The 25343-nt window shown below is 43.8% G+C and overlaps 1 protein-coding gene across 1 annotated transcript in view; it reads right to left on the bottom strand.

Annotated features, from left to right (window-relative positions):
- The window catches only part of MEGF6 (multiple EGF like domains 6), a 1140767-nt gene that overhangs the window by 862468 nt on the left and 252956 nt on the right, over positions 1–25343 (bottom strand). Inside the window, exon 4 of the mRNA XM_085609125.1 lies at positions 593–697. Within this exon, the coding sequence (XP_085465251.1) occupies positions 593–697 (105 nt within the window). The remainder of the gene's footprint in view (positions 1–592; positions 698–25343) is intronic.

The raw sequence follows: 25343 nt of genomic DNA, 5'->3' as shown, positions 1-25343 counted from the left end.
CCCACGGGACTTGACCCTGGGGTCGCTCTCCAAGAAGCCGAGCTTTGTATTTGCCTCATTCCCTGGTTACAACCTAATCACCGCGGCTGGTCATTTAAAAAAAAAAGAAAAAAAGTTGGACATTTTAATGACCCATCAATATTCTCAAAACAGAGATGGGCAGATGCTAGTGAAGTGTTGATTTTCCACCATAAAAAGATAAAACACGAAAAAAAAGTACTTCCCCCCCAGTAGTCATGACGTTTCCATTGCAAAAGCAGTCGGGCAATGAACTACAAGGCCACTGTTTCCAGCCTCGCACATGGTGGGCCCTCCCAGGAGACTACAGTCATCACCTGTCCTACTGGTCTGGCCCAGCATCTGCACCATTTCCCCTTCAAGCATCGAATTCCTTAAGTATAACCAACGTCTGACAGATGTTCCTAACAGATGCGTGTGACATTTGAACTCTGCATGCTCAACAGTTCAACTGAGGGGAAGAGTGACCATTGGTCAACAACCCAACTACGACTCTGTGTATGTTTTATTTGCCAGACTGACCGGCTGCATTTCTAGATCTTTGAAGACATTTGAAATGTGCAATGTTGCTCACCATACTGGCACCGGGGACCCTGGAACCCAGCGGGGCAGTGGCATAGCTGCGAGGATCCGCCAACGCATTCTCCCCCGTTGAAGCACACTCCATTGCTGCAAGCCGCTGCAACAGGAAGAGAGGCAGACGTAAGCATAGAAAGACCCCAAAGGGTGGAACAAGACATCATTTGCTCTCAAGGAGCATCTCCGGGTTTAATCCCACACAAAACAAGATTCGCTTCAACGTGCAAGGGCTTCTGGTCTGGGAGGTTCTCTACCTTTCGTAAGTTTGCGTTCCCTTGCATCCCGCCTACTACATAAAAAGGACAGGAAACCAGAAGGCGTCAGGATTCCCCACTCGACACATGGAGCACGTATAATGTACCCACTCCTGCGAATATGGAAACCATGATGGTGCGTTTCGCACCTTGACTCAGGTGTGGTGGGGGACAGCGTGGCTCCACATGTGCTGTAAGGTAATTGCCCCAGACTTACTAGGAGCCACGTGGCCGAGAACTCTTGAGGGGCATCGACGTGTGATTCCAATGTGCTTTATTTAACATGTTGCTAACACTATATTATTTTTACGATCTTCTTAACATATTGCGTAAAGTGACTGTGCGCCTGGAGCACTACATATGTGAGAGGAAACACAATGTATGCGCTTAGCACATTGTAAAGGCGATCCAATATTCAGATTATCACCTACCTAAGAATTAACAATTCTTTCAACCGGTCATATTCCTCAATGTTCAAAGCACTAATTCCTCCACTTTCTAACTCTCGGGTGGATGTTGTGTATTTGAACAGCTTCCTGTGTGTTATTCCTTTGGCACCGGATATTTGTTTAGTGCAAAACAATCAGATTGTCAGAACAGGAGCATATGCTCATCAGCACAAACAGACACACATAGGTTGGTTGACACTAGAAGGTTTCAACTACCGCACCTTGAAGGCTGTCTAGAGGGGCTTTTTGTTGGGAGGCTTCTTATTAGAATTATGATACTGTCACATACAGAAACATGTATCTGGGGTCCATCACAGAGCAGAACAGAAACATGTGAAAAATGGATGCTAATACCAGTTTTGTTTTTGCTAAAACCGATTTATTTACATTTAACAGTAAGGTACATTATGCTGCTAAGTCACACTATGTGATTTCTCTTATCATCAAATGTTAAAGATATACCATAAGCATGAAAAGTGTCACAAAGAATAACCTGCCCACCCTCCCCTCCTTCCTCCCCCGGATGTTTCCTGAGCTTTGTCATTTCCTATAGTGGTCTCGAAGGGTGGGTCGCACATGTGAGTAGCTCTCCACATATGCGATTTTGAACAAAGACCTCTGTAGAGTTCCGCCTGTGTATATCTCGCTTCCATTGTTCACCTAGGGAGGACTAGTTCTGAAAAAATGGCAATGATTCTAGGGGTACCAGCACCTCCACTGGCGTTGAAGGGTCAGCGTGTGTCAAAGAATCTACTAATGTCTCCCAAGCTCTTCTTGTATCTAAGGATCCTTGCCCTAGTCTGGCATCTCAGAGCAGGATTATGCCCATCTCTCCAGTGCTTGTCTACAGATTGCCGCTCAGAGTCCCCTTGGGACCTTCCAGTTCCTAGTAATTTCTTGCTTCACTAAGACAAAGGCTAAGTCCTGAAATGTAGTTGTATTTTTAGTTTTGGCTGTAGTTTGGGACCAAACCAAACAGTGCTCTGGTGTACATGGGATCTCTCGCTCTATGACCTCAGCCAGCACTCCAGTAATTTCCCCCCAGTAGTCCCTGAGCCCCGGGCAACTCCACAACATGTGTAGAAATGCAGCTCCTACTTCCCCACATCTTGGGCATAGTGCTCCCTCCATTGCAAAGTGTCTGTTCATTCTACCGGAGAGGAGGCAGGCCATATGTAGTACATATAGGTTGAGGAGTTTAAACCTGGCGTTTCCTCAAGAGTTTGGGAAATCTGTCTAATATGTGCACCCAGTCCTCTTCTGGTATGTGGATCCCCAAGTCCTCCTCCCACCTGGTTCTAAGGACGCCAAGGGGTAATAGCACACCTTCTCTAATTCTTCTACATAGGCAAGTGACGGCCTTAGAATGGGGAGGTTCCATCATTCCAGTCCTCCAATGTCTGTGAATCGCTGTCATCACTGCCGCGTGGAGACAGAAGTGGCCCCAAGGTAGGTCATGTCCCATGCAGAATTCTCCAATTGGGAGGAGCACCTCAGCCTCATAGAGGTCTCCAAGTTTCGTCATGCCAGCTGTTATCCAGCCCTTCAACTCCCACCAGTTCACCCCATGTGGGAGTACGTCTGAAAGTGTCAGTGATATGCCGCGGGATTAGGGGATTGACAATTGTGGTTTCTGCAGGCATCTAGATTAACAGCGCCTCAGTACTTTGAATTCCATAGTATCACCTGTGTTAGGGCTCTTGAGCCTGATGAGGAATCCAGACAGTCGGTCTAGGTCTGGTACTAAGGGGCCCATTTCCCACCCAGGGATGAGTCTACCCGCCAGCCAATGATTCAGCCACTGGAGCTGTGCGGCAAGATAATAGATCTGGAAGTTGGAAACTACAAGTCCGCTGTCTCATACCTGTCTCTGTAGCATGGATATGGCTACTCGCCTGCAGCCCGAGTTCCAGATAAAAGTCGTAAGGACTGTGTCTAACTCCCTAAATGTCACTCAGGAGATCCAGACGGGGAGTACTACAAAGAAATAGAGTACGAGGGAAGGGCTATCATTTTCAATAGGGCAACGCAGCTGGCCACTGATAGAGAGTTTTCCAAAACGTGATGCTCGATCTGAGCGCTCAAATAGGCTTTCCTACATTTCCATCTAGTAAGTCATTGGAATCATGATAAATCTGTACTCTGAGGTATTGTAGGGAGCGGGGTTCCCATTGTAATGATATCAGTCCCTCTGGGGGGGTCATAGGCTGCCGCCGTGGGTAACAAGAAGGATTTCTGCCAGCTGACCCTTACTCCAGACAGGGAGCAAAAATGCTCCCGGAGGGCTTGGGCTCTCTCAAGGACCACTGATGTATCTTGCTTGAAGATCAGTGGGTCCTCTGTGTATAGCGCAATGTGATAGGTTTGTTTTCTCATTTGTCTTATGAAACTAGGAAGATGTCCCTCACTGCTAGGAGAGGTATGCTTCCATTTGTATGAATGGCTGTGACACTTATATGATTGGAAAACAGGCAGTCGTGGACATTGATAGGGAACTGAGCTTGAAGTGAGTAGGAACTATTGAGATCTGAGTAGCTCTAGTTTAATGTCTAATGTTACATAGTTTCAATACATTAGAGTGTACTAGATGGCCTCTAAATTTACTTATTCAACTGAAAGCTTCCAGACATTTACACTGTATTCTCTTTCGACCTATCCCTTCTTCCAAACAGCATTCTTTCCCATACCACCCACAACCCACCTACTGTGGTTTCTCTACAATTTTTATTAAACTTCATCCACTGATAGCGGGCAGGGCGTCAGGTTAGAATGAGACGTAGCTTGAAAGTGGACCAGGAAATAGACCATCAACAGAGAGGTCCCTGCAATGGCAAATCACTCTGAAGGACCGGACATCATGCATTGCTCCATTGCTTCATGCCCTCTAGGGATCACCTGGAACATGATCATTGTTGCAGCAGGGCCTCGTCAGAATTCACACAGGAAAAACCTTAACCTGACAACCTTTCCAAGAGACCTAGGTTGTTTATTTGCCTTTAGTTGATGAGAGCAGACATAGGGGAACAAATGTGGCACTTCTTTTGCTTCACTCAAAAGAGGGACTTGCAGAAAACAATGTTAAAAGATCACTTAAAAGCACTAGTGGAGTCTACTGATAAAAAAAATCCTAAAGTAGTAAATTCTACATTTCAAATCATTTGCTCAACCAGAAGTCTGCTCCAACGTGAACTGTACCCATGAGTGAGTACAACGTGACTGGAGTATCCTCTGATGATTGCGATATGGGTTACTTTCGTGATAAAACACCATTTGCAATTTACAAAGATTTGTATGCAAGAAATAAAACACTGCACGATTCCAAATCATATCACATCACATCTTAAGAATGTGGCTGGATATAAATCTGGTTCAAGGGCTTCCATACAGCAATTCGATTTTCAGTGCCTTCCAAATGCTGCTTCTCGAGCTATTCTTCCTGAACAGACGGCAAACTGTTCGCTCCCCATTTTTTAACATAAATGGACATTTCTAAGCAGATGGTGAATAGAAAATGACCTTGCATCATTGAATACGAGTTACTGCTCCACACTACAACATAAAGCGGGGTCTTGGCAGGGGCGTAGGTTCAGGGAAGGTGTTTGGGGTGATGCACCCCCCTATTAAATGCATTTTGTGATAAGCAGTTGGGTACAGGTGCTTTCAGTCGGGTGTGATGAGGTGTCTGCAATATTTCACCAGGAATTTTATTACACACAGACAAAAACAGGCCCACACTCTCTCCCTCTATCTGTTTGGAAATGTTGGTTATTTTTTACAAAATAAGGTGTTTTTTAGTAACCCTACCAATCCGCACTCCTCTCCCTTTCCACTGCCCCTTAAGACCCTCTTGTGCACCCTACGTGTACTATGTTGCATTTTAACATTATATGCCAGCATGATTGTCAGAAAATCTGAAACACCCCCCACCCCAAAATCTTGCTGACCAAGCTACGCCCCTGCATCTTGGTTCCAATACGCGGGCCTGCTTGGCACGATGGCTGTCCAAGGCGATTGCATACATTTCAACATGTAGTTTGAGCGCTACAGATTTGGACCTATGGACTGGTCGCTGCACTCACGAGTGCTCCCATATAGCGCCTCATTTACATCTCATTGTTTGAACAGGCGTTGAATTGGAATTTTGGGTGGCATCTAAATCTCAAGCTAGCCCTTGTGAGTAACTGAAAGCATATAGCCGCTGGTACATAATCACGTGACAGACAGGCCCCTTGTCAGAATCTCGAACAAACACAATAAGACCTCATTTTTTTATTTTTTAATGTCTGGCTTTCCAGAGCAGATATCAGCATCAAGTGCGGCTACCAGTTCTTTAAAATATACATGAAGTGTGATTTGTCTGCACCCAGATTAATATCTCTCTCTCGTGATGTTGGCTTTATTGATGTATCCTATGGTGCTTGCATTGCAATGCATGAGGCTCTATTTTAAATCACAAAAGTACACCGAATCATCACAAATTTAATTCTTTATCTCACTGATATACTGTATGCAGAAGACAATCATTTTTTGTTTTTGTTTTATGCTTCATTGCAGCATGCTGCTTTTAATGTTTTAGTCAGGACTGAAATGGAAAGCGGACCTACTGGTCTTTTCCCATGCTTATGTTTTTTGGGAGGCTATTACATCTGTTTTATGCTCACAGAATAGCCAAGTCATTCTCGCTAGTGGGGTGGTATTCTCTGAGCTAACCTCCCCTCATGCCCTGTTCTACCCTCTCCTAACTATTCCTTCAAAGACGCCCAATAAGCGTGGGATCCCCTTCCATGTACCAGGATTCTATCCTGGCAAACCCAAGAGATGGGATCTCTCTGTTCCACTATGATGGTTCTTCCTCTTCATTGGTGCTTTTGCTTATATGAAGTCATAAAAAGGAATATGAGACTACCTGGGATCTAAGGTATTTCAACAACTGGCAGGAGGTAGACAAACTGGGTTCTTGGCATTCATCTGCTGGTAATATCTCAATGTATCTATGTATATGTTATTCTTTGTGATGGTGAAACAACATGAATGTAAACCACCACTGCTGAAGCCGCGGTCCCCACCACCGCTGAAGCCACGATCCCCACCACCGCTGAAGCAGCAATCCCCACCACCGCTGAAGCCACGATCACCACCACCGCTGAAGCCACGATCAGCACCACCGCTGGAGCCGCGATCACCACCACCGCTGAAGCCGCGGTCCCCACCTCCGCTTAAGCCACGATCACAACCACCGCTGAAGCCGCGGTCCCCACCACCGCTGAAGCCGCGGTCCCCACCACCGCTGAAGCAGCGATCCCCACCACCGCTGAAGCCACGATCACCACCACCACTGAAGCCACGATCACCACCACTGCTGAAGCCACGATCACCACCACCGCTGGAGCCGTGATCACCACCACCGCTGAAGCCGCGGTCCCCACCACCGCTGAAGCCACGATCACCACCACCGCTGAAGCCACGATGATCACCACCACCGTTGGAGCCGCGATCACCACCATCGCTGAAGCCGCGGTCCCCACCACCGCTGAAGCCACGATCACAACCACCGCTGAAGCCGCGGTCCCCACCACCGCTGAAGCCTAGATCACCACCACCTCTGAAGCCGTGGTCCCCACCACCGCTGAAGCCACGATCACCAACACCGCTGAAGCCGCGGTCACCACCACCACTGAAGCCACGATCCCCACCATTGCTGAAGCCACGATCACCACCACATCTGAAACCACGATCTCCACTACCACTGAAGCCACGATCACCACCACCTCTGAAGCCACGATCACCACCACCGCTGAAGCCACGATCACCACCACCGCTGGAACCGCGATCACCACCATCGCTGAAGCCGCGGTCCCCACCACCACTGAAGTCACGATCACAACCACCGCTGAAGCCGCGGTCCCCACCACTGCTGAAGCCTAGATCACCACCACCTATGAAGCCGTGGTCCCCACCACCCCTGAAGCTGCGATCACCACCACCGCTGAAGCCGCGGTCCCCACCACCGCTGAAGCCACGATCACCACCACCACCGCTGAAGCCACGATCCCCACCACTGCTGAAGCCACGATCACCACCACCACTGAAGCCACGATCACCACCACATCTGAAGCCACGATCTCCACTACCACTGAAGCCACGATCACCACCACCTCTGAAGCCACGATCACCACTACCGCTGAAGCCACAATCAACAGCACCCCATAAGTACGGATATATTTCTAAACAGTCCCTTTTTTGTATGAATGGTTTTACATATTTTGCTTTTTAAAGCAGCCACAACTTAGCGGTTCAAGATCACAACAGACGCTATTATTTAACTCTTCCTCCTCTTGTCCTGAGTAGGTCAGAAAAGGTCCTATTTTAAAAGTATATTTTGTGTGAAATCACCAGGTTGGTTTTGTGTCACTTCATTTATTCTAGCCGCTTGGGGAGGGGATGCCTTTCTTTCACCCGGTGCAGATTTTCAATGCTCAGCATTCCGCTTGCTAGCATATTAGGACAATGAGAAACAGATTTTTAATGTTTAAAACCCTTCCCTGTCTTCAAGGCAAAATCTTCATCTGCCAAAAACTGTTTAAGGGGCTGATGTTCTGCTTCCAGAATTCAAGCACCTCATCAAATTTCATATGAACCTTGCCCTTTTTTTATTTCCCTAGAAGCTTTATTCTGAATTAATTTGTTTTAGATAAAAGCACTATCTATTTTCTGGAAGTAGTGGAGCCTGTCCACTTTAATGTTCCTGGAACACGATGCTTGTATTTTCAGAATATTGAGCAGTAAAAGCCAGCTCTTGATACATCTCTTGTACATTGTTTCCTATCCTGTTGATCAACCTTTAAAAATATTGTTTCCTCTTTCCTTCATCTAATTCTCTCTTTCTGCATAGCTAATTTTGATTTTCAATATGTTTATCGCCTAAACTCTTTCTCCAGTCTATTCCATTCAGCAGTAAAGGCCTGAATACTCTCCCACTCAACATTTTAGGATTTCTTTTTTATCTCAGAAAAGCTTGGAAGCGGATTTGATGAAAATCTTTTCATCTTACTGGTGCACAGGCCAGTCAAAAGCTTTTGTGCATCCTTGTTAAAAACGAGTTGAAGGGCCCTGACCCAAAATACATGGTTTCAGTCCCAGCTTCCCAGCTCCCCATTTTAACCAAACTTGTGACCCTGGGCAACTACCTTCCTTCACTTTGCCTCTTTTGATTTGATGATCATCAAAGCTGGGAGAACTTTGAAATAATTCAGTTCAGGAAGCGCACTGTAGAAAAATCTTGTTTTTTTTGTGCAAATTTATATAGAGCGAACTCGACCCGCAGGTATTGGAGCGCTTTCCATGCGCACCATTTACGTTGCACAAGGACACATTCATATATTTTGGTAGGCATGGGGAGATTAAGTGATTTGCCCAGAATCACAGGATGTGAAGTCGACCCTGAGGCTCGAACCTTGGTTTCCCAGCTCCAAAGTCAGCAGTCTAGCCGTCAAACCACATCTTTTATATGGTTTAATTGCCCATAATGTTGCTCCATCTAGAACAAAAATAAGGGGCATATTATCAAGAAAAGGCGTTAAAATTATCGCCGCTTTAGCGGCAGAAAACTGCTGCTAAAGTGGCGATAATGGGCTTGATAATATGCCGCAGAGAATTCCCATAGAAGCCCATGTTCTGGTGTCAACATGGGCTTCTATTGGAATTCTCTGTGGCATATTATCAAGCCCAAACTGCCGCTAAAGCGGCGATAATTTTAATGCCGTGCTTGATAATATGCCCCTAAATGCCTTGATTAGAAGGCACAAACCATCTCCTTTTAGCACTAATAAATTGTCATCAGCGCAGACGCGGGAAAGTATTCACTACTTCTATTACAGTGGCCCGCACTGTGAGGCATGTTGCGTGTCTACGGATGCCAAGCTGCCTTAGGGTCTCTTCACGAAGCAGACCTAGAGAAGCTGGCCCTCCTGCCACCTCTGACAGTGCTGCAGGAGTACAGCAGAGAAGAAGACAAATGACTGGCTAGGTGAGGGCACCTGTCACCCATAAGACCCAGGAAGGAATCTAAATTCAAGCCGCCCGAAACGGGATGTCTGGTGGGCAGACATCTTGTATTTTCTGGAATAATCACGTTCCATTTCAGATTAGATTTCTCAGAAACCCCCGCTTTTTCAGTATACTCCTCCAAGGGAGTTGGTTTGGAATGCAGATAAACAAAAAGTAGTACACAAGGAGGGAAAATCTATGTTGTTAAAGGGAAAGATTCTAGAAGTGTGCAAAGAAAGACCAAGAACTCCCACACTTTCTTGTAAATTGAATAAATAGCCTGGTTTCAAAACAGGATCGGATGAGCCAGTGCACAGAAGATAAGTTGCTGTTTGCGCCTTTCACTTTCTCGTGAGTCTGTTACATGGAGGGAAATCAGAGATTGCGTTAAAAGAACTACGGCCCTTTCGCAGTTTAAATGAAGGATAACATTTCACATCTGATATCTTACACATAATCAGTTTTTTTATTAGAAATAAATAAATGCAGGTGATCAGTCTTTAGAGTACTTGTTTGCTCCTGAGAAGTGCCGGTACTCTCCCATTTAATGTATTGCATCCGTCCTAAGAAGTGCAGGTACTCTCCCTTTCAAAATAAAGAAATGCAGGTACTGGCCACCTGTAAGTTCCTGTCCATAATACATACTGTATTTTATTCCCGCTGACATAGATATATTAGGTCCATGCATTTTCTCCTAGACTGCAAAACTTCAAACGTTTGTCTCAGGTGCTTCCTAAGGCACTGTAGTGTTGTTTCTTGTCACACTTTTCTGTCTGTTGCCTCCGCCTAATTTTGGGTTCAGAAACTCTGTTGAAGAGACCCTGTGGTGACAAAAGCCCTCCTAAATACATTATGGCATATTTATTATCAACTGAAACTTTATGTGCGATTAAAGGTCTTTTTCTACCTCTCTAATGGCAAACACATACAATAACACTTTTACTCTCGTGCTATTAAAAAAAAAACCTGAAGCAAATCCAAAAATAACCAGAAAAGGAGCTAAAAACCAAAGAATATAGTTTTGCAAAGGGGTCACGGGTGCCTGGAAAGTGATTAAGTATGTGTGAGGCAAAGCCTGTCGCTGACTGCTAAATCGCCCATAAAATCTTTAGAAATTATTAAAACGCGAGTCCTGAATCCAGGAGTTAAGAACATCAAAAACAGGTTAATATCTGTCAAACAAGCCACTTGAATGCCAAACACAGTTGTCAGTGAAGGCCAATATAGTGTCATGGAAATGTTTAAAGGTGTTGTGTGGCTCTGTAAAAATTATACTGTGTTAAAGTGTGAGACCTAGCATCCTAGACCTCAATGCCCAGTCTCTCCAGATATGCATATGCATGCACCGCTCCGTAGAGACACAGGCAGAGTGCCATTTTACCCATACAGATTAGGCTAGCACCTGCACCATGTTTAAACAATGAGCTCTGTGCCTTCTGAACGCATATCATGCTAAAAGATCCAGCCCAGTGCTGACCCAAAATATTGAGCCCACTAGCAACACATACAGAAGCAATGAACCCAATGCCACACCAGTAAATACTAACCATTCCCAGTGTCAACTCAATGTATATAGAAAGAGTCCAGTGGACACCTGACAAATGCAACATGAGTCCTTAAGCATCCCAACCACATGCAGAGGGAGTACAGTGATTACAAAATGCATAAGAAATGGTGAATCATGAATTCAGATCCATCGTATCCGGTGGCTCGTCATTTCAAGGACATTCATGATAGCAACCTCAATTGCGTTAAATATTTTGTGATAGGGCCAGTTCAGGTGCACAAACAAGGTGGCAACAGAGAAAAATTATTGTGTTACTTGAAACTAAATTCATTTTAGAACTTAACACTAAGTCACCCCATGGCCTGAATACCAGTGATGAATTACATAAATTCTTATGAATTGTTTATGAATGTTTTTACAAATTGGATCTGTACTAGATAGTTCAACTCGCTTCTTTTGCCCTACCACCTCTGCTTCTGACTCATGTCGTTTCTCTAGGTCAGGCACATCACACAAAAGTGAGATTTATTCCTGCAGAATGGTTATATGAATTTGGATCTTATGATAAAAAAGAAAAAAATGCGGTTTATTGGTGGTTTACAATTACCTATTTTCCTCTGACTGCCGTTTTTTCTCCTTAGTAGTATTGTATAGCATGTGCACTTTAGGTTATTGGGCACTTTAGCACTAAGCACTTTAGATCGACATTATTAACATATACTTTTGAGAATTAGGTGTTATCGTGAAATATTCCAACCTCAGTCTGCATTTATGCAGTTATGTGCTATATTGCAATATGGAGATGTATGTTTCGAGTGCATTGCACTTTAGAGTAGGTATTGCCTGGATTACCCATTTACATTTTATTCTGGACATCTTTGCACAATCCAATTGGATATGATAGATGAGATTGCTATTGTGGGTCTTCAATATATAAACATTCCCACTATGTCGATTCACCAGATGTGCAGAATGTGTTTTATTCATGCAATTTTTATCTTTGCATAGTTTATACGCACCATGCACTTAGGAATGTATACGATATGACTATCATCTGGCCATATACATCGATTGATCGATTAATACTTGACCAATGTTTGTCAATCAATATGACGGTATGTCCTAGTTTAGCTTAAAATCTTATCCAGGTTTTACCAAAAGTTTATTTTATTTTACATCATGGGCCCATGTACTGCAACCAACCATATCCCAAATTCTACCCAATTCCAAGATTATTGTTGATCTTCATACACTCATATTCTAGGGACTTTTCTGTCCCTACCACCCACAGTTGTGGGGTACTGCTTCATTCAGGAGAAGGATGGGAGCGTAGTATAGTATGACATTGGCTATTAGCTACTGAATTTCCCTATAATTTTGGCATTCTATTATGAGCAATAATCCACATATATACTTTATTTTATAAAAAATTTCCTTAGGATTACCTGGCATTACTGGTAATCCAGACTTGAGGTGAATCAAATAATGCCCTATCGCTAAAGTCAGATTTTTAGAGACACTAAAAAAAAAAAGATTTTTCACCCCAATTTGTATGCATTTTAATTTTCATTATCGAGGGATACCTTGTCCATACAGTGAAAACATTTCCAAACCACAGTTTGGTTATAGGCTCTGGGTATAATGGGCTTTTGAACAAACTACAAACACTATGCTTGCAAGCGATAAGAAGAGTCTAACATACATAATGCTGCTAGCTGGAGCACAGAACTTTTTGTCTCTCCCCCAGAGCAGGACATCCCTCTTTTTTAATTAGGCTGATTAAACATCCAAACAGCATCTGGCTCGCTGCTGGGGCAAGGTTTACAAGGAGCCACATGTTCTTCGGATTTTTCACAGACTAAGAAAAAACAAAACAGTTTCTGGTTCCTTGGTGGGCACTGACGTGTGTGTCTGTGCCCCAGCAAGGAGCCAGACGCTCTTTTGTGTTTTTTTCTAAGGGCAGGAAAAGGCTGATGCCAACAAAGGATGTAAGACATAAATGAAGAAACAGCTGATTATGTCACACAAGTTTATTTTGTTGTTTGGTGCAATCAACAGAGTAGGACATCATGGGGCACATGCCAAGTGTGGCTGATATTATCTTTCAATTTTACACCTGGGAAAAAGTGAGTATTTTGTACATATACAAACATTGTATATGTGTCTTCATTAATTTATGTGATCTGCTTGGTCTTACCTTAGAAGTGGTCCTGAGCAATCTCTGCTCAGTGTCCTCTTGCAGCCCTGGCTGCACATTTGAAAGGGGTGTGAGAGGGTACAGCACCTTCACCAGAGATGTTGTCATCTAGTAGATGTGAAGATCTGGTGAAGGTCTTTTCTTGTGGCACTGTTATGTAACAAAGCACAACAGGCAACAATCGTGCATGCCATTTAAGTCCAAACACCGGAACCTGCTCTTTAGGAGTCCAAATGTACAACTCACAACTGAACGTGAGCACCTATGTGCTACACATAGTGCCTTTCCCTGGGCGTCACGGCATTCAAATATGGAGTGAGGAAATGGGTCCTATAGCATAAGCACTAGGGGTGGGCGGAATTTGCGAAACTCACTTTCGCAAATTATCGCGAAAATGTTAAAAATCTCCGCAAACACGCGGAAATAGCGCGAAGATGCGGAAGTTTTTTTCCCGCCTGTTCGCTGTATTTTCTGCGTGGTCGCGGCTCGCCAACTTACCCATGCGGTTGCTCGCGGGCGCGGCCATCTTGTTTTCACTTGTCTCGCGGTGCATGATCATGAGAAGAAAGACGTGATCGCGCGACGAATGACGTTACTGCGGGCGCAAACTGTCGTGAGACAGCGCAAATGGCTACCAACAATCCAACATCTCGTGGAGAACGCAACCGGATCGGGAAAACTTGTCGGCAAACGCGGGGATTCAGGTAAGGCGATCGCGCGCACGCGAGAATGTATTATTTTACAGCGCGAGCAAGCAAAAAATTTCCGGATTGCAGAAATTTTGACATTTTCGCTCTCTCCGCGGAACGCGAAAATGTCAAATTATCGCAATTTCCGCGAGCGGAACGGAATTTTAGCCCAGGCCTAATAAACACTTTCACTTAAAAGAATACTGCAAGGCTGGTCATTATTAAGTACATGGATCGTGTACGTTTATGCCAGTTTGTGTGTAACTTACCTAATAAGTAGCTGTCACCAAGGTCTCCTCTGGCCAGGGGGCTGTGGAGTTCACAGTGCATAAACGTGGAAGAATCATGAGTACTCCAAGGGTCAGTGTCAGGTTGCGGACATCACACATGACCTGTAAGCTTAGTTAGTGCTCATTGTTGCAATTCTGGCACATATAATCAGGAGCAGAGGAAGGGCAAACCAAGACATGTATGTCATCCACACATCCTATCACTTGGGGAAGTATGTAATTGTGCAAAATTGCAGCGTGGTTTCTTGTATTTCATGTGTGGTGTGTGGAAAGGAAATATGGGTGCCAATCTGGCCAATATTATGTCCAGGAAATTGATTGGATAACCTTGACAGGGCAGTCTGTGACACATCTCCTACAGTTGCTACAGTGCCCTGATAACGTCCTGAGGCAAAGAGGTGGAATGAGCATACAGTTGCGGCTGCTGCCTAGAAGCAGTAGTGGGGCGGGTGGGGGCGAAGGGGGGGAATCGGGTAAAAATAACAATCACTTAACTCCAGGCCGCTGTGTCCCGTCCTGTCCTCTTCCCGACTTCTTGTGAAGAAGCAGGAAGAACCAGGGCTCCCACGCTCCCCACAACCAATCACAACACTGCAATGTTGTGACTGGTCTGAGTGCTGTGACAAGGTGCTCAGCCAGGGGCTTGAGGGGTGGGCATTTTCTCCATGCAGGCTGTTTTGGGCAGCCTGAAAGGATCGACCAGTCATTGCACACAGAAGTGTTCTACCACACCTCCCCTACTCTGCAGCCACACCCCCGCCTCCCTCACGCACGCTGCCTCAGCAGGATGACAAAATAAAATGATAGTAACATTATGTTATTATCATTTTATTTTTTTCTTTCTTTTTCTGCTTCCTGGCAGTGGGGCGACGCTCCTCCGCCTTAGTGGAGGAGCCACCACTGTGAGCATAAGACACAACATTATGGGCCTCATGTACGTAGCCGAATACCAGTCGGTAACGGCCGATTTTCGGTAATTTTACCGTTACCGACCGGTATTCAGGCTTGTGACATGTAGGGGGCTCATTTCTGTATTCGGTAATTTACCGATTCGGTAAAATTACCGAATCGGTAATTTTACCGATTCGGTAAATTCTGAATACAGAAATGAGATGTAGGGGGAGTGTGTGGGTGTTGTTTGGAGTCGGTATTTACCACCAACTAATAGTTGGTGGTAAATAATGTATGGATGTGGAAATGCATTTCAGAGCGCCTAGACGTGTGCAATGTGGCAGACATACATGCCCTTAGGGCATGTATGTGTGCCACATGTGCACACATGGCCGTTTCAGGGGTGCAACAGGGTGTCAATGTGACACCCTGCCACCCTTGCATGTGTTCCCCCCATTACCGAATCGGTATTTACCGATTCGGTAATGAGGCATACCTTCCCATCAATGGGAAGGTATGCCTCATTACCGAATCGGTAAATACCGATTCGGTAATTACCGACTCACTCCGATTCGGTAACATTTACCGAATTTTTACCTACATACACTTTACCGATTCTAAAATACCGATTCGGTATGATTCGGTATTTTAGAATCGGTAAAGTGTATGCCACCTACATGAGGCCCTATGTGTATACAGCCTCACGTCTTTGGGTGCTTCTATCTAACACTGGGACAGCTCATCAAAAAGGGCATTTGTTTGCTAAACCTCTACTTTGCTTTTGTCTCCTCCTTTGTTTGATCAAGACTTTTTATTCTGATGCTAAACTGCCTCTTCTGTTGCCTTCTCCTCTTTTGCATTACCAACAGCCCCATCCCACTTCCCATCACATGAAGTGCAGCCATTTTGGACTGAACAAAATAAAAACCATGGGTCTCTTTTCGAATGTTGCACGTGGTTGTCACCTGCTTCAACTTGGTGGTATTTAGTAAATGCAAAACCTCTGTTTTGCGATCAATCGCAGTTTACAATTGTTTTGTACACACCGATTGTGACTCGCAAATAGGTTCTCGCTCTTTGGGAACCACTACATCGGGCTGCAAATGATGCCCTTCTTTATTCATTAACGTCACTATGCTATTTTTGAACCCAGTACTTTTGCCTTCTTTCAACATTGTACCCTCATGTTTAGTGGTGGTAAACCGGTTTGTAACTGGTTTGCACCTCACAAAACGTTAATACATTGGAGTCAAAGGGGGAGATTTACTAAGCTTTTGCGCCGTGTTTGCCTCCCAAAAGTGATGCAAAAATGACGCAAAATCTTTTTTTTGTAATTTACTTTCCAGCGCTAAACTTGTTTAGCGCTGGAAAGAAAGAAAAAGTAATGTGAAGCAGCGCATTGTGCTGCTTCGCGTTACGTTGTTCCATGGGGGCGTACCAAGGGAGGTGCATGGGCGTTCCCATGCAACCACTCAAGGTTTCTCACACTAAACCCAATTTACTAAAAACAGTAGATTGGGTTTAGCGTGAGAAAACTGCACCCTTTTCAACTAGGCGAAAGGAAGGAGAAATGCTTTAATTTCTCTTTCCTTTTCTGACTTTGCATGCGTGCTGCACTGTGCAGCACGCATACAAAGTGGGGAAAGCTTTCCCTTGTGCCAATCATAGTATTTTGTACAGGAAGGGTACCCTTCCTGTACAAAACCTATGCTGGACTCATGCACACACCTTAGCGCTGCAGTGCTAAGGTGCGTTCATGGAGCACAGTAGCTGTAATCCGCGCTGGCGCAACGCAGCACAGCCTCGCGGGGGGCTGCGCTGCATTGCGCAACTTTTTTGTAAATCTCCCCCAAAGTGCCTTCCCTGATCACTAGTGTGCCATTGCATACATTATGGAATTGTAGTCATAGCCAGACTGGCCAGCTGGACAAGCGGGTAAATCCCTAGGGGGCTGCAGCTCCAGGAGGCCGGTTTTGACACTTGGTGCCGGTTACACTATCCCGGCAGCCTGCATGACATTTTAGATTAGTTTCAAAGGCTAATGAATGGAAGAATTAAAAGAAAGCCTCTCATAACGGTACCAACATGCTCTTTTTGTCGACAGGCACACTATTTTTGCATAGATGCATGTATGATTGGTAGCCATGTAGAAACAGCGCCACAAGGTACTGTGCTAAACTCTAATGTACTGTTCCTTTCAGAGCAGCCAGTAAAACTAGCAAATATAATTGAACAATTGAGCAGTTAACATGCACTTTTTGGTTTTACTTTTCCAAAATTATCCTAGGGAAAATCATACTGAGCAACCTGTCGGGGGTCATTCACTAGGTGCAAATGGGGACTGACTTTATCATTTTTGCCAGGGCTGTTTTAAATTCCCAGCCCGGCCCAGCTTGTAGTCACTCTCACAGATTTATTTATTTATTTTTATTTTTATTTATTTAATGCGATTTTATATAGCCCAAACATTACCCGAAGGTGTCAGAGCGCTTCACAAAAGAACCAGTTGCGTTACATAAGGACTTTGGATTACATGAGTTACATAAGAGATACAAACAGAAAAAATTGCAAATGTACAAGTTGTAAAGACACTCAAGGAAGAGATACAAACAGATAAACTCTAAGATCACATAGGAATGGTAGTAAGCACAAAGGTCTACTACATATACTAGTGGTTAGAGTTATATATATACAAATTGCAAATATATTTTAACAGCGATTAGGCTTGGACAAGTATATATTATATTACATATTTACAGAGCAGGAAATTCTTGCCATCGTTCAGCCAGGTGTTCAGGTGGTGTTGCACTTAGGGGCGGTGGTCTTGGGTCGGTAGGAGTCCCCGAAGAAAACGTTACCTAAAATTACAGCTACATTGGTGGCTGGTTCAGTTAAATGATGTGTAGAACAAGACCAATGGAGCAGGCCAAGGGGTAAAGCACTGGCAGGGAACACCATAAAGGTCAGAAGTTGACAAAACCAGTGGTAATTCCTGAGATCACCCAGTGTGAGGCCGGTCACCCTCACCGCGTTGGACTGCAAAATAAAGACTTGAAGGGTGCCCCATTGGGATAATGCCGTGAAGGGGCAAGATTCAAATACGGGGGTAAGCTGAGGGCGATGGTCAAAAGGCGGAAGGAAGGCGCTGACCAACAGTGAGGGTCAGTCCCAGTGTCAGTTGCAGCCGCAAGATGGAGGTTCCAGGTCATGGAGGTAAATACTTCACAATAAATGGCAGGCAAAACCCAACCGGCTGAAAAGTCAGAGAGAACACCTACCCCGGGAACAAGGCTGAATGGGAAGGCAAAGTCACCAAAATGTGAAGGAGGAACAGCAGGGTGTCGTCGATCCCTCGCTGGGCATCGAGAGTATGGGGAGAAGTCAGCGCAGGATCCCTACGGGAATGGCAGTTGCGTGTCAGGAGGGCGAGACACAGCCAAAGGGAAAACAAGCTCGGAAAGACGACAGATGACGAGGTTATTTGAGAAACGTACCTAGTAACGCTGGGAAGAGCTGACACAGGTACACAAAGGACATAGAAATCGTAAATGAGTGACTTTTCATATTAAAACCAAGAGAGCAAGACGGATCCATCAGTTAAACACTCCCCGTTGACATCTGATGTGACCAGTAGTAAAGCTACCTTAGACATTCTTGGCTCTGCTGTTGGGAAATTGCAGTAACAGTACTTTGGGTAATAATAAAATCTGGTATTTATAGCACTTAAAGGAGGAAAAGCTGTGATATTGTTTTGTATAATTACAGATTATTCACGTCCATAAAGCATTAACTTCAACAAGAGTTTGATTAGAATAACTTAATTCATATTAGGATCAGAAAAATATCTGTATGTGGCAGATTTAACTTGTGTATGAGTTGTTTAGATTGAATTTGCACAGTCCTGCTTGAATATACATCCAGATGATGATCAAACCACCCGCTGCATCCATTGAAGGTTTGCCCTGCTAAATCCATTACTCTTTACATCTCGCAGACAACTTTTTGTTTAAGTTATGTAGTTAAGTAAGAGATAATAAAAATGTTCATGCACAGTTTACTTTTATTGCTGGTGTTCGGGTCCTCTGCAGGAGCCGCCTGCATGTGGTATAAGTGAGATAATGTATGAATCCCTTGGCTGCTAACTTGTAAACATTTACAATATATATTTTACAGACCAAAAAGAACATGAATATGAGCAATAGAATCTTATTTATTTATATAACAATTGATACAGTAGCCCTAAAAGTGCATTTTACTAGAAAGGGACAATCTCATAATGCTAAAATCAACATACAGATCAAATCGTACCTGCATACATCCAGTCTAGCAAACCACATATAAATACATCAGAACACAACAAAGGTATGGAGGATCAAAAACTCAACAAAACTGATACACAAACATTGATCTCTAAGCAACTCATTGATGAGACCAGAACAAACATTTAAAAGACGGATGATAGCTTATATTAATAGTTTACACATCCAATGGTACATTCTTCAAGGTACATTCTTCTACGCATGTTTCGGCGCCACGCCTTCACCAGGAAAAGCACAATTACTGGGATAAGGTACCATTGGAGTATCATAGTCCTACAGACAATTGCTGCTCTCAAAGAGTTGGACCATGAGGAGTGCCTCGTGAGCTAGAGGAACTGAGATGCTATGGCTCTGCGGTCCTTATGGAAATAAGAAGACAAGTAACCGGAAGTCTAATTGTTGCAGGAGCTTAAAGAGTCTCTAGTATAGATGTCTGAAGATGGCAAAAGTCGGCTGAATTGGTGTTATTGATGTCTATTGATGATAGTGGCAAGGGGACCGCATCTTCTGTGTTAGGGTATCAATCGATTCATCTTCCAAGATGCAGGAACGGTCCGTGCGGGTGAGAGCAGTGAGGTGGGGTGGGGGGGGGGGGAGGCAGATTCGACAGACAATGCCGAAGAAAATTTAAATAAATAATTAATTTTTCCTCCTCGTTGTCTGTTGAATACCCCCACCCCTCCCCACCGCCCCACCGCTCTTACCTGCACGAGCCGCGCCTGCCAAGATGGGACACAATCTTAAACCATAGTAAGTGCGCTCCAGAGCTAGCGCTGATGGGACGTGTTCTGTGGCAGATTCTGGAGATCCAAGGGATTTTTCAGTACATTCATTTTTTGCCCTGCCCTTGGAACTACCATTTATAGCAAGGGGTCCATAGTTGTACAATTACAAGTGAGATAATGGCCTGAAAATGTGCCGCAAGCTTAATAAAAAGCTTATCGAAACACTTAGGCCCTGATTACACGTTAGTCGTTATATTATGACCTGTGTATAAACTCCTGTTTCCGCATGGGCTGGAATTACAGTTGGTATTTATTGCATCCCATAATTATCAAATGACTTAGATACCTTAACCTTTGTTAGATTCTGGCAGGTCAAACCTGCCGAAATGTAACATGGGAAGAGCATAGTATTTTCCGAATCATACGGATTTTAGCATGTTAAATTACAAAATCTGCATGTTATTCCCCATGAACTCGTAATTGGTGTTATTTATCGCACCCAATAAATAATGTACCCCGTGATACCATTATTTATTAGGAGCGATAAATAACGCCTTAGCTCGTTATCAGGCTCTTAAAGTAAGGTGGGTGGCTGTAGACAGGGCAGAACCAGAATATTATGAACCTTATAAAATCTTGGTGGGTAAAATATTTAGTATTAAAATACAAAATATTGTAAACGTAAGATAGACAGACAGACAAGATAGATAGCTGGATGGATGGATGGATGGATGGATGGATGGATGGATGGATGGATGGATGGATGGATGGATGGATGGATGGATGGATGGATGGATGGATGGATGGATGGATGGATGGATGGATGGATGGATGGATGGATGTTAGGCCTCTAGATAAATTGTATAATTTTTCTAACTAGTATATATTTCCTTAAGAATACAGAAACTAAAATCCTTTTGCCAACGGGTCATGCAGCAAATCTGAGCAAGGGCCTTGTGTATGACTCACTGAAAACGTTTAAAAAACAAATCATTTATTTAATCAGATTATAAAAATGCATGCACTTTGTCCAACGAGGAAATGTTAATTTTGTAGCTAATATTAAAACTAATACAAAGTAGTTTATCTCACACTCGCCCAGGTTAAATCCCTGACTTTCTGCATTATGTATATGGCTATAAATCGAAAAAGAAGGATTTGAGTCAACCACAAAATCTAGTATTCCCCCTAAGGCAGCGCAAAACATAAACACAGGGGGGCATATTATCAAGAACGGCGATAAAATCATCGCAGCTTTGGCGGCAGGAAACTGCCCCTAAAGCGACGATAATGGGCTTGATAATATGCCCTTGAGAATTCCAATAGAAGCCCAGGTTCTGGTGTGAACATGGGCTTCTATTGGAATTCTCTGCGGCATATTATCAAGCCCATTATCGCCGCTTTAGCGGCAGTTTCCTGCCTCTAAAACGGCGATGATTTTAACGCCGTTCTTGATAATATGCCCCTTAGCATATCTCAGCTCTTCAAGGGTGAGGAATGCCAACTCTTTGATCCACCTGGCAGGTGAACAAGACCTTACACTATGTCTTTTTCTGTTAATTTGTTTGTGTGAAATGTACAGGAAATTATCTTGCCAGCGATCAGTAAATCCATCAATAACCGTTACAGGAGCCCTTTGTAAAGCCAAAAGTAGACGTACGCAAGGTGGATGGGGACAGGGAAGACACACTCCACAAAGCATTAACATCTATTGCAGGCTGAGTAAATGTACTACAGAAGTCCCATTGGATTGAAGAAAAGGATTCTGATCCCGATACTGAATAAGTAAACGAGTCATTGTGGTACCATCCAAGAGTTTTCAGGACACCATTTATTGGCCAATAACAGGAATGCGAGAAGTTTGGTCATGGAGCAGACTGGCCATGATGCAGTATACTTTTAACTCATGCTCAAAGATGACACATTTTTAAGATCCCTACTAAGTGCATTTATAGTACTGTTGTCTGCATGAACCATTTGAGTAAGTTATACATTGTTGCTCTAGCGTGCATACCCTCAAAGGTGTATGACAGCACGTAAACCTATTAAACCAAGCAGGGTTTTTTTACCTCGTGTTTTGCAGGAGCATCATATGCCTTGCTCCACATGTCAGGGCAACCACATTTTATTGCTAATTGTATTCCTGACAAAAAAAATGCCTTATAGACTCTAATCAAGTCACTGCTTTTGAAACCTGTCTCACCTCCAAAAAGGTGTTCATTCCCCACTGACCCTAATGTGATGACCATCTTAAACACCGGATTTTACCCGCATTTTCGAGACAAGAGGCTGACTGGCCTGTTACTCTCCTTGCTGAATGTGGTGCTGTGCTTCTGCTACGACTACTCTTACAAAGATTAGTCTCTTCCATATTGTACTTACTTTTGGAGTGTGTAATAAATAGCAAATGTAAAGACGTTGGTTGTCCTGACACATTTTAGGCATTTGTTTGTTCAAGTTTGGCTTTGGTTTGTCAATAAACCTTACAAACTGGATGGGTTTACTAATTAAGGAGAAAGTAAAAAGTAAAAACTTTTAACTATATATTCTATGATCAGCCATGTACAAGAAAATTTTACTTGAGAATTAATAATTATTACATTTTCAGAATAGGTTTCTCATTTCTTTTAACATACAAATCACTTTTTCAGGTATTAGATTATATTGCGCCTTGATTTAAAACGTTTACAAGTTGATCAGTTCCTGAAAAATGTATATGCGTTCATTGCCTCCACGTTCTGGGCTGCTGGGAATATTTTGTAACTTCTAATGGTGTCCACTTTCACTGCTGTTTACTTTGTCACAGAAAAATAAACTGTGCAGGACAGTCAAGCAACATCTTGACTGCTCTGTACTTATTCCCCTCTACCTCCCATTGATCTTCCTATGATCTTGAGAAATTGAGATTCCCTAAGTAGAATGAAAGGAATGGAGGGGTATCTTACAGGACGTTCGATTTTCCATACACATTGTGTTCAGTCCCTCTCTGTAAATATGAAGGCAGTTACAATTAGACTACAAAAACTTGCATGATTTTGACCCAATTCTATCTAACAAGTAGTAGTCAAAGGACCTTCTTTATAGTTTGGAGAAAGGGATTCTCCTTCAAAACCTGATAGATATCCTGTCCGTTGGACATCTGCTATGTTTATGATGGAGCATCCCATCCGCCGAACTCTAAATAAGTCCAAAAGACTTCATTTGTCTCCTGAAGGGCAATCTTAGTACAGACCCTTCTTCCACAAATAGCTTTGGGCGGTTACGTCAATGGACCACCAGTCTTCTGTCACTGTCAGAAGATAACGGTAGGAGACTGGCTGAGCAGAAAATGTCTCTTCACAAGAGATTTTTAACATGAACCAAATATGCTGCTGGAAAAACTTATAAAAAATCAAATATTGCACAACTTTGAGTCATTTTGTCAATTTCATCCAACAAAAAATTCAGGATTTCACATATTTCACCAGCATAATTTAAATGGTGCATATGCCTGGTCATAACCCCATTCAAAAGACTGATCCACAAGCTGACCATATGCAGGTATACTCTGTGTGGCAACCAGCCAAATTTGGATGGGGTGGGAATACAACACTTTGTGTCAGCACTGTAACACTCTGGCCGCCATGTTGCAGTGGGTGGCTGGACAGAGGGGACCATTATATTGCTCTGTCCCTCCAACCCACACAACAACTCAATGCCCCATGTTAAATCCCTCACACATGGGGGAGGAATGTAATAGGTTTCTCGGATTCCTCCCTTCTATTGATAATAAGGGAGACATAGCACATTGAATGCATGTACTATTTAAGAATATGGAGGGAGATACCATGGACATTGATGCCTCAATCTAAAGACATCTACCCACAAAAAGGTCAGAAAATCCAACCCGAAAGATTAGGCTACATGTGGCAGGCAGCATTTACATCACATTCGCACCAATACTGGCCCCTTTCTAGTTTGACCAACAAAGATGCTTGCAAGGTTACGTGTCTGAGCAGGTATGTTACAAGACCAATGCAAAAGGTGTACGACACAGCAAGAGCTTTTCCTGCACCGATCGCACTGAACTGGCAACTGAGCTGGAATCTGACGATCTTTAACTCCAACACATGTGGCAGTGACTTTTGTGTCACAAAGTTCTGTGACCGCACGCAGGGGCGGCTCCTCCATTAAGGTGCAGGAGTGTCATACCACTATTTAATTTGCCCCAAGAGATGGAAAAATAAAATGGTGATAAAGTTCATTTATTACCATTTAATATTTCAAAACCCCATCCCTAGCTGAGCGTCAGGACAGGGGTGGGGCTTTCTGAAGCTGCCAGTCAGGCAGCAGCAGAAAGCAGTGATAGGCAAGGCACTTTAAGTTTAAAGTGTGCATGTCTCCTTGGCCGGTCGTCTTGCGACAACCAGCCAGACATGCACATTTTGAACCTCTCTAACCCACTTGTCTAAGACAGGTAGATTAGAGAAAGCATAGGGCTCCAGTGTCCACGGGAACACTGAAGGAGCTTGCTCCCTCCCGTCTTAGTGCTTCTTTCATGCTGCATGAGAGCAGCGCCAGGATTGGTTACTGCAGTTTCCTGGGTCCCGTGTTGGAGCCTCCTTGCCTAGTGAAGACCCGAGCGAGAAGTACATTGCGCCAGGAAGGTAATTGTACCCACCCACCCACCCACCACCCTCCATACATGCCAGCCGCCACTGACTGCACGATGACACCCGAGTTATTATACTACTTAACAGTAACTTGAGCTCATATCATCTATTCAATTATTCGACCAGTGCACATGCAATAGCACTTGTCTTCCCCATCAATTGCAAGCCTGTAAGATGACTTAGTGAGTGAATGCATCTACTACAGACATCTCTATGTGGCACCTGCAGGTAAGAAGTTGTATCATGAATTATCTTTTCAGACTCCACAGTCGATTACAAATCCCACCAAGTTGGGTGCAGCCATGAAAGCTTTCTAAATTTGAGGAATATGAAATTAAAAATTTATATATAGAAATATATATATATTTTTTAGTTTTATGGTGCGCGAACTCGACCCGAAGATATCAGGTATCAGAGCACTTTACATGAGCACCAGTTTCGTTACAGATGGACACATTCATTTTTGTTAAGTGATTTGCAGTTCTATTGCTTCAGTAGTTTCAAGCTACTCACCCATGCCTACAAATCCCTCCACAATATCGGACCCAAATACCTCAACGAGAGAGTCTCCTTCCACGAACCCAAAAGGAACCTCCGCTCTGCCGACCTCACCCTGGCAGAGACCCCATGCATCCGCAGAACCAGAGCAGGCGGAAGAGCCTTCTCCTACATTGCAGCAAAGACCTGGAACGAGCTCCCAGTCAACATCAGACGCTACCCTACTCAG

The sequence above is a fragment of the Triturus cristatus genome, chromosome 1_2 (assembly GCF_964204655.1).
Source record: "Triturus cristatus chromosome 1_2, aTriCri1.1, whole genome shotgun sequence".
Classification (NCBI taxonomy): domain Eukaryota; kingdom Metazoa; phylum Chordata; class Amphibia; order Caudata; family Salamandridae; genus Triturus; species Triturus cristatus.
The sequence above is the reverse complement of the archived record's forward strand: the minus strand, read 5'-3'. Positions and strand labels throughout refer to the sequence as shown.